Genomic DNA, 10,899 nt, shown 5'->3' with positions numbered 1-10,899 from the left:
GTACGCCACACCTACATCATTCAACTTGATGGCATTGCATGCACCATAAAGCATACGACATAAAACTACAGCAACAATACCCAAACATACTAAAGATGGTGCTCATATACCTGCAAGAGTAGTAATGTGACAGGCGCATTTAACACCTAAAATAGCAGGTGAACAACAAGGCTAAAGATGGTGCTCAGATACCTTCAAGAGTAGGTGGGCAACAAGGCAAAATAAATATACACAATGCTAAGGCCTTTGCCCTAGGCAAGCCAAAAAAGAGACTTTTTTTTTGAACATACAGTTATATACAAGAGCCAATATGTACCCACAATGTTTTGTGGGCTTGTATTAATTAATTAATGAGCGCCAAAAATAGCGCATGAGTCCCAAAAACCAAGCTTTTTTCCTATTTTCCTAATGTTTTTATTTAGTAATTGAGAAAAAAATGGCAACCTCCATTTGTTTCCTTTTTTCTGCACGTGATTTTTTTTTAACTGGCTCGCTGTCTCTGTGTCATCGCCCCATAGCCGATCTCTCTCAGCTTCGGCTTCCCACCTTCGTTTGCTTTCCCCTGCTTTCATTTGCCTTCACCCGCTTGGCCTAAGGTTGCCAACCTTAGGTGAGCTTAAGGGTAAGGTGTCGGCAATTAAATATTTAGTAGGTATTAATTATTTAATGCCTACCAATAAAAGTGAATAAGCGCCGCAGAAGGACAATTCCACAACCTTAATTATCGAGACATCAAAATTTGGCGAGGTATATGTTTATCGCTAACCTATGTCCGCTCGCCTTCACAGTTTGCAGGGCTGCGTCCTCACGCTGCTCGCAGCTGCCGTTATAGGCAGCTTGGCCCTAAGCGCATTTCTGCCATAGTCTAGCGCCTCTAGCGCTTTATAGCGACTGACCATCCTCTGAACGACCCCTCGTCTCTTACATTCTGCATCGCCGGTGCGAAAAACCCACTACTAGCAGGGCTTTCACAAACTTGATACTGGCTCTCGATAATTATCAGACTCTGCGTTCGCGGGATCTGCTACAACATCCCTTTTCTCAATCCACAAAAAGGTTGGCGGAAAATACACTCTTTTTCTTGATTTTATCTCCTTTTTGATGAGAAGCCAACTGATAAAGATTAGGGTATCCTCAAAAGACGTTTTTAAACCTATTTCTTGACTTGTGCAAGAAAACAGTTGCAAGGCTTGATTGTGGTAGAGAGTCATGGAGGAGGAGTTCCAGTGGCCTTATTTCTTCAACTACCCACCCTACTTCACGTAAGAATGTTGAAACTCTTTGCAACAAACCACATTCATAAGTTCCTTCCGCATCTGACATAGCATGTGTTGCTTTTGTGTGTTTCAGCCTGCAGCCCGTCAAGGACACTAGAGAGAAGCAGATCCAGCTGTGGAAGGAGCTAATTCTCAAATATTGCAAGCACCACAAAGTCTTCATTATCCATCTTGAAGACGACATCCCTTTATTTGTCAACAACTCCATTGACAGTAAGTAACACAATAGTGTAGAACTGAGGGCTTCTTTATTTGAAAGGTCTTGAGATCAATGTTGTGTTTTTTTGGGGTGCCTTTGTGAGCAGGGAAATTGACTTATGAAGCACGAGAACTTTTCCTTGGTGCGCTAGTGGCAGAAGGTAGATACTAAACGCTCATTTTGATTTGACTATGCATGTGTACACACACTTTTTTTTAGTATTTCTTATATTACCACTGGGAAACCTCATTGCGAGGTGAAAGCCCACAAACAAAACATCATGATAGAACTGAGGCCCCTTCGTAGGGGCCATGGATGTGACTGCCTAGAAGTAGTCAAAGAAGGCCATGTATTGCTGGTCGCCTATTTGTTGCCAGTTTCGGTAGGCTTGTAGGGACCGTCTCAACAAGCGTCGAAAGTAGGCGTATTGATCAAGAGGAATGTGTCCATAATGCATCTGAATTCTATTTTGCCATATTGTCCATAGTGCCCAAAAAGTGGTCCATGTGAAGAATACCTAAAAGGTGGTATATCGTTGCGGAATCTGAGCGAAAAGCCAGAATGTCTTTCCAAATTGAGCTCCTGGGAATCGCATGCGAAGGTGCCCTAGCAGTTTATCCAAGAGGGCACGAGAGAAATCACAATACCATAGCTAATGGGGCACTGTCTCATCGCGTAGCATGCAACGGTGACAGCCACAATGATGTGCCTCTTTTCTAAGAATACACTGACAGGCAGAACTCCCACAATGATTTCCAAAGGAATAGTCTTTCTTTTAGTGGCAAACCATTTTTCCATATTCCCCTCAAACAACCACTACACCATCTATCTGTTTTGTGCATTGTCCAAAGTGCATTAGCATGATCCGGGATCCAAGGAGGAGCAACCAATTTGATGTAGACCCTTTTAGCTGTTAGTTCATGTAACCTTGTAGCTTGTGGTGGAGCAACCCGCGAGTACCTCTGACGTGTTGCTTGGAAGGAGATAACATAACCTTCATCATTAACCACGTCCGCCACGAAATGTACACCCTTTTGTGATAGGAAGGAAGCTTTCTGTGGCTCAAGGCGGCCTAACGGAGCACGAAATAGCCTACTCCAATGTATGCTTTCTAGCCGCATAGTTTTTCCAACCCCGGGTGGTCTTCCATGCCATTCTAGTTTCTCTGTCATGTGTACACACACACACGCACACTTTTTTAGGGAAACCATTGTCTCATTAGAAGATTCAATGTACATTCATAGTTGTCCCAGAGTGGGGCATCTACTACTCAGTTTAGAAACAGTGGGAAAACACTTCTAGTTGCCGAAAGGAAAGGTCTCCGAGCTCATGAGAATCTCGGAGGGATTGTAAAAGGGCTCTTTGGAAGTAAGCAAAGAGCTAAAACCAATCTCTAGAGAAGAGCAACTGATTCCGAGCATGGTAAATAGTCCACAATGCCCTTAATCTAGTCCAGTCAAGGAAGTTTGTATAGGTTGGTAGGAGAGGAGAAAGACAATCCAAAAGCCAAAACATTCGTCCGAAACGCCTCCCAGGCAAACGAACCTGGAGGTACCTGGACAAGTCATCATGCAATGCCAAAGAAGGTGAGAGGATGGGAGCACCGCCTTACAAGATGCAGTCGCAATATTCCTCCGTGCCAAAAGAGCTCCCACTGAGAATACCCCAACCACATATCTTCATAGAAACAGTTGTTGCTTGAGGGGCAATCAGCTCTTCCAAATTCTTTTCAATGCGGCTTTCTACCAAGCAAGAGATTTCGACATATGCCATTTGCATGGTCCTCAATCCAATGGGGAGGGTAAAAGCAACTTGTAAGCCTTGGCTGTAGACAGTTGGTAAAAAGGCACATGAGCATATCTTGGAAGGTGCCTATCAAAATGTTAATCTCGAAGTCTCCTTGCCTCCTCAAGCATTAGGACTGGCTAAAAAGGTTGCATCATTTCCGAAATGACTCTCTAGATTTGGCATGTGATGCATTCCCAAATTACATTGCTCGACGGCTTGTGGAAAAGTGAAAACATAGCCATTTCATCCATGATGTCACATATGTGAAGAATTCCCAGTGTGGACAGATTGTAGGCCTTTCTTGGATGAGACAAAGCAAGCGATCGATCAAATACAATGCTCCAATGAATACTCTGCACCAACATTGAGTTACCTTGATTTGGAGGCCTACTGGACTATTGTAGATGGCATAGGATATCCGATAGCTTGCCAATCTTGAATAAGAGCTCTCACATATAGAGAGCTTGGAATACGGCTAGTGAAACGCCCAAAGACTATATTATCAAAATTGATAATCCAATGCCCATATGCATCTGTACACATGATAGTGCGCATACCTCCCAGCATACGTGCCCATGGCTTCACTTGCTATATAAAATTAGGTGAAAGAGTGGCCTTCCTTGCCATTATATGATAATGAATATTAAGGACATTGAGCCCACCATGCATTTTGGGCGAACATACTAGCTCTTGCCTCAACAAACGTAGTCCTTTTCTATCTGTGTTGATTTTCCATAGGCATTCCGTTGCTTCAGACATGAAATTGTCAATTTGTCTATGTGACCAAGGTAGTAGCGGAAGATAAAATTGCATGTATGCCATTATAATTGAATGCACATTGTAGTATCAGCAATCGCACATGTAAAGGTCACGTAGATAATTTCGGATATTCAATTTTACTATGTAGTTTGCCCATCACCTATTGAGTCTTATCCTTCAAGGACAACTCCCAATCAATGGGGTAACCTAGATGGCTGACTATCTCATTAGGTGGTAAGATTTGACCCGGTCACAAAATTTGATGCTAGTCATAATTTTTCAAAGGGAGCAACTTGATTTTTCAAAATTCACATGCAATCTTGTAGCCAAACCATAGAGAGAGTGCTTTCATGAGAGCCCTTACATCAGCCGCCGTATTCTTGGGAAAAAAGAAAGAGTCATTAGCATATGCCTGCGCCACAAACTTGCGTACCATCTACCATGGAAAGACCATGAAGTTGCTCATCTTGTGTCAATTTGTCCATGTAGAGGAGCATTGGGTGAGTTGTGGTGGCATATAATAGTGCACTAAGCGGACAACCCTGCCAAACAGATTTCCCAAGATGCCAAGAGGCTGACAGTTTTCTACCCAAAATGCAATTAGTTGTTCTCTCTTGGTAAAGCCAGAAAATGACATTTTTCATTCTAAGCCCAAAGCCCATTCTGTCCATTACCTAAGCTATAAAGTCCCAATGCACTGTTTCAAAGGCCTTGGTTGCATAATGAGAACATCCTGCTGCGTATACTTGGCATATTCAATGCCTATGTAGGCATTTGCTATATTGTCAGTGATTTGTCTTCTAGGGACAAATCCATTCTGTGCTAGATTTAAACCTGCATCTACGGCACCCTTTATTCTATTTAATATTAACAAGCATCTTGGTGACCAATTTGTATATGACAGGCATTAAGGAGATGGGGCGCCAATCCGAATTAGTTTCACTCTGCTGTTTTCTAGGCAGCAATTTCAACAAACCTTCTTGCCATGAGCATGGCAATTGTCCAACACCAGCAATGATTTACCATAAGTAAGATCGGTGTTTTCAAGATATCCCAAAACATTTGAAAGAACTCCACAATCAGGCCATTCTAGCTTGGAGACTTTCATTTGCCTGGACTTTTTGTAGCATCATCCAATTCTCCATGTGTGAAGGGTTCATCCATGTTGTTAGTCTCTTGCTGTGTGATGACAAGCATAACTTGCTGTAACAAAAGTTCTCGCGCATCAAGAGCCTCCCACGAAAGAGGTAGAGGAGCAGCATACATGACCAAAAAGTATTCATGGCAAGCATTCACAAGCTGAGCTTTAGTGCATGTCCAAGTACCATTTGGTCTTTTCACCCTTGCAATGCATGGTTTTTGTTTGGAAGTATGCAAGCCTTCTTTAAAAAAAGATTTTGACGAGCAGCCTTTATGAAGTAGTGGCTTGTGTCTTGCCCTGTTTGCCATTTATAAAGCTTACGATTATCATTATAGCGGAGGCAATTTTCAGCTTTTATTAACGACTACTGTTCATCATTATTCATCTCTCTAAGCTGGCTAATTTCAGTGTACTCTTGCACTCCAATTTTGGCTTGTTCTACATGTCGTCTATTCTCCCTCGTATACCATCTGCCATGGTCCTGCACACAGCTTGCATTCGCTGTACAAAACTGAACCAAGAATATCTATATCCTCTTGCATATGCATCGCAAGGGGATGTGCAACTATACATACCAAATCAGCGAAATGAGTGTAACTTTGTAACACGCGGAAACTTTGGGAGTCTTCTTTCAGCCCTAAACACCACTGAGAACATGCTGAAGCAAAAACGCAGATAGAAGGGAGCGTAGAGAGAGAGAGAGATATGCTGGAAATTCAGTATATTTTTGATGGTACAAAAAGGTACCTACAATCTACAGCCCTCGACTGCCTTCTTGAAAAGGTGGTATACACCCAAAATCTGTCCTAGTCTAAGACCCAACTCAAAGGAGTCGAATGAAAAACACAATGAGCATCCTTGCCTATTTATAGGCTCTTGAACAAATAGAAGAGCTGGCCGACTGCTGGTCGGCCAGCCGACAGTCCCCTCTTGCAGCTGGGTGGTCATCCTGGTCCCCTCTAGAAATCAGCACTTGATGCTCCTACTTCTGGTTCTTATCATTCTTTTTTTGGCTTCCCCTTCTGGACTAGCTCCAGAGAATGTCCATGGCATTTTCATGCACATGACATCCCCCTCTGCTAAACTTGATGACGGGATTCCAACTTGTTCTTGGTTGACTATCATCATCCCATTCTTTTCCCGAAGTCCCTCTGTCATCCATCCATCTCTGGCAACCCTTTTCTTTGAAAACCTAGCCCGGTCTCCAAAACCACTCTGACTCTAAATAAAATCTATGCATTTGTTCCCTCCTGTCCCCAATCCATTCTTGCCTTGACTCTGAACACTGTCTTGGTCTTCATTCCTGAGAAATGAGTCTGGCACTCTCACATCGTCCCTTGGAGGATAATCCTCCCTTGGGACCGTTGCCCGAGAACCTATTCGGCTCACAGGACTGCCATCCCCTCTGGCTTTGTGGAACACCACCAACAAACCTCCTGGAAGCTCTTCCCATTCTTGTGTTCCTTGCCTTGGGCTTCGTATCCGTGTACTTTCTTGTACCTTGGACCTGTACACCATCATATGGGACTGAATCAGTGTTTAGCTTTGCTGAGCTTGATGCTCTGATACCAATGTAACATGTGGAGGCTCTTGGAGTCTTCTTTCAGCCCTAAACACCATTGAGAACATGCTGATGCAAAAATGCAGACAGAAGGGAGAGTAGAGAGAGAGAGAGATATGTTGGAAATTCAGTATATTTCTGATGGTACAAAAAGGTACCTACAATCTACAGCCCTTGGCTGCCTTCCTGAAAAGGTGGTATACACCCAAATTTGTCCTAGTCTAAGACCCAACTCAAAGGAGTTGAATGAAAAACACAATGAGCATCCTTGCCTATTTATAGGCTCTTGAACAAATAGAAGAGCTGGCCGACTGCTGGTTGGCCAACCGACTGGCAGTATATTCCCATAAATGTGATGCGCTCTGCAGTCGCCTCAAATCTGGTCCAGCCGACAGCCTTCTCTTGCAGCTGACAGTCCCCTCTTGCAGCTGTTAGAAGTCATCTCCTGTCTATTTGTACACACCAGGGCCTCTGTTGTGGGTGTGCCCGTCCGTATATCATTTTTCCACACTCCCCGTATTTTTTTTCCCTATTTTTCCCATTTTTTCCTAGTGGCTGGAGGGCTGCCAGTTGATGCCAGGAGCACTCTGAAGCTGGCCGACTGCATCTGTATCAGTCGTGGGCTGTAGGAGTGCTGGCCGACTTGTTCTGTCCAGGCGTGGGGCATCTGTTGCTGGCCGACTGCTATTTACAGCAGTCGTGGACATTTATCTCAGTCGTGGGCACCATCTGAGGCTGGCCGACTGCTCATGAGGGATTGTATATATTGCCCCTCATCCTCCTCCACTTTCTCATTCAGTATTTCCGGGATCTTGTGTATAGAGAAGAGTTTACACACATCTCTCTGTGTTTCTTGTGCTGATTATTTTCTGCAGTCTACTTGCTCTTGTCTACCCAAGTTTGGATATCATTTCCGCTGCATATTCTGACATGGTATCAGAGCAAGAGGGGGAGCAACAGGTTGCTGATCAGTGGACTGTTTCGGGCTGAACGGGAAGTGAAGGTGCAAGAGAAAGGCGGGCAGAGGGGCTGGACAGCCACTTGCATATTTTCTGATTTTCAGATTTTTTCCACCCACCCACCCTTTCAGGTTACTCTCCGAGATGGCAGATTTACTCGAGATGGCTGAGAAGCACGTGAAGATTCCGACTCTCCCCACGTTCCCAGTGGATCGGCAGTTGGACGGGTCCAATTACGGCATCTGGAAGGTCATGATGGAGTCAGTTTTGGAGTCATGATCTTGCTGATTTTATTATCAAAGGGGTGCCAAGGCCGGAAGCTGAGGAAGGGGAGTTATTATCGATGAGGAAGGACCGAGAGGCACAGGCACAAATGTGGGACCGTGTCAACGCCAGGGTCCGGTCGTTTATATTCCTCAATTGCACACCACAGGTGATCAACCATGTGAAGCACATGACGCTGGCGAGAGGCATATGGGAGCACTTGGCTTCTTTGTACAACAGGGTGTCACCCATGAAGCGGATATCCTTGGAAGTGCAGATGCGGGTTATGAACCCTGCAAAGTCTTCGACGATGCGGGAACACATTAACAAGCTGCAGGCCCTTCAGCAGGAAGTCCTTCAAGCTGGGAAAGAGATATCATCTGAAGATATGGCCATCACGTTACTTTCCCACTTGCCTGGTCAGTATTCTGCTTTCTATTCCTCGTTGATCACTAGTGGCAGGCTCAGCACCATTACTTGGGAGGAGCTTGTGCCAATGGTCCTGGACCAGGAGGAACGTTTCACGAACCCTCCTCACGGCGGAGGTTCGGAGGCCTTAACTGGCCAACGGTCGAAAGGCCGTAATACCAACAAGGGCAAAGGGAAGGCTTCACCGGAGAAGTCTTCCGAGAAGAAGCCTGATCCAGAACGAGAGAAGCTGAAGGCCGAAAGATCGTGTAATGATTGTGGCAAGAAAGGCCACTACTGGAGGAAGTGTCCTAAGCGGACAGGGAAGAGTGCTGATTCCTCAGCCTCAGCTGCGAAGACTCCGGCATTTGTGCACTTGGAGATGGTGGACTCCGATGATTCATCGTCTTCGAGCGAGGAGGCAGTTGGCTTCACCGCAAAGGATACTCGGGAATGGATTCTCGACAGTGGTGCTTCCAGGCACATGACTCCATCCCGTGACTTCTTCCTGGATCTGAAACGGAAGTCAGGTCGTATCTTTATTGGCGATAACTCCACTATTCTGATTCATAGTGAGGGCCGGATGGAGATCATTCCCGACGGCAAGGGGGGCAAGCATGCTTCCCGTGTTCTTTATGTCCCTGCTCTGGGCTTTCATCTTTTGTCAGTGCATGAGGTATGCAAGACTGGCTTTCGGGTGGAATTTGAGGAGCATTCAGTTGCTCTAAGGGACCGTGAGACAGGCAAAGTTGTTTGGGAAGGCGGTGTGGAGAACGGCATCTACAAGCTCTCTGCACTCTCCTCACTGACAGGCTCTTAGGTCGGAGATTTGTGGCACTTTCGTTTTGGCCACTTAAATGTGGATGCTTTGCGGCGCGCCTTCCGGGACCAGATGGTGGTTGGCTTGCCAGATGTTGGTAGTACGCAAGGACGCTGCAGTTCTTGCATACGTGGTAAGCAGCACAGGGAATCCTTTCCGAAGCAGGCTTCCAGGCGGGCTTCGAAACCTTTGGAGTTGATTCACACTGACTTGTGTGGACCACAGCAGATACCATCCTTGGGAGGATCTCTCTACTTCATGCTGCTTGTTGATGATTGTACCAGATTCACATGGGTCTACTTTCTTTCACAGAAGGACCAGGCTTTTGCTCGGTTCAAGGATTGGCACGTGATGGTGGAGAAAGAGTCTGGATTTCAGGTCAAGACTCTCAGGGCTGACAAAGGAGGGGAATTCTCCTCGACTGTATTCTTTCGGTTTTGTGCAGATCATGGCATCAAGAGGGAATTGGCCAATACCGGATCGCCTTCGGAGAATGGAGTTGTTGAACGTAAGAGCAGGACTGTGGTGGAGATGGCGAGGACTATGCTGGAGCATCGTGATCTTCCTCGTCCACTTTGGGGTGAGGCTGTGGCAACAGCTGTCCATACCATTAACCGCTCTCCGACGACTTCTGTACCCCATATGACTCCATTTGAGGCATATTTTGGCAGGAAACCCGATGTCTCGCACTTCCGTGTCTTTGGGAGTGACGTGTATGTACATATTCCGAAGAAGCAGAGGGGGAAGCTTGACTCCAAGTCCCGCAAGCTGGTATTTGTGGGGTATAACTCTCTTTCCAAGGGATACAGGTTGTATGATCCAGAGAGGAACGAGATTGTTGTCAGCCGGGATGTGGTCTTTGACGAGCATGTTCCAGCATCCACTGTCGAGGAGCCGCCACTTCTTGGAGATCCAGAGTCTGATGATGATTCCCAGTCTACCACTCCAGTTGATCCACCTCAGTCATCACAGGAGGTTGAGCCCGCAGCTGGAGTTGAGCCCCCGCGATCACAGGAGGCTCCATCGAGTACCTAGGTGGTTGTTAGACACCCTTCGGGAGTCAGGTGTCACGGAGCTACCCTCCGAGTGGATCACAGAGGACGGCCCTCGAAGATCACATCGAGTTCGAGATAAAAGCAACACGGCGGAGCTTCTTCAGGTGAACTATGCTCTTATGTCTCGTATCATGCGGGATAAAGAGCCCACTTCCGTAAAGGAAGCCCTTTCACAGGATACTTGGAGGAGAGCCATGCAGGTGGAACTTGACGCCATCGAGAAGAACAACACTTGGGAGTTGGTACCGAGGCCGTCGAAGCGGTCGGTCATTGGTGTCAAATGGGTCTTTAAGACCAAGTACGCGGCTGATGGGTCGGTGGACAAACACAAAGCCAGGCTCGTGGCTAAGGGTTATGCTCAGCGGCCAGGCATCGACTACGAGGATACCTTTGCACCGACAGCGCGGATGACCACGATTCGGACCGTTCTAGCCCTTGCTTCTTCTCAGAGGTGGCCCGTGTACCAGATGGATGTAAAATCAGCGTTCCTTAATGGTGACCTGCAGGAGGAGGTGTACGTTGAGCAGCCTCTAGGCTTTATTGTTCCAGGATCGGAAGGGATGGTTTACAGGCTACGTAAGGCCTTGTATGGTCTTAAGCAGGCTCCGAGGGCTTGGAATCAGAAGATTGATTCCTTCTTTATTCGGACTGGATTTCAGAGATCGGTT

General features: G+C 46.2%; 1 protein-coding gene across 2 annotated transcripts in view; it reads left to right on the top strand.

Annotated features, from left to right (window-relative positions):
* Positions 1-724: 724 nt before the first annotated feature.
* VPS25 (E2F/DP family winged-helix DNA-binding domain-containing protein) overlaps positions 725-10,899 on the top strand; it is a 135,125-nt gene continuing 124,950 nt past the window's right edge. The window contains exons 1-4 of one of the 2 annotated variants that reach the window (XM_086802345.1): positions 725-1,056; positions 1,175-1,262; positions 1,351-1,490; positions 1,583-1,636. In XM_086802345.1, the coding sequence (XP_086658471.1) occupies positions 1,210-1,262; positions 1,351-1,490; positions 1,583-1,636 (247 nt within the window). In that variant the 5' untranslated portion in view covers positions 725-1,056; positions 1,175-1,209. The remainder of the gene's footprint in view (positions 1,057-1,174; positions 1,263-1,350; positions 1,491-1,582; positions 1,637-10,899) is intronic. The other variant, XM_086802344.1, reaches the window with a different exon arrangement.

The sequence above is a fragment of the Cibotium barometz genome, chromosome 9, assembly GCF_041138505.1.
Source record: "Cibotium barometz isolate CiBa-2024 chromosome 9, ASM4113850v1, whole genome shotgun sequence".
Lineage (NCBI taxonomy): Eukaryota > Viridiplantae > Streptophyta > Polypodiopsida > Cyatheales > Cibotiaceae > Cibotium > Cibotium barometz.
This window is presented reverse-complemented; position numbering and strand designations above follow the sequence as displayed.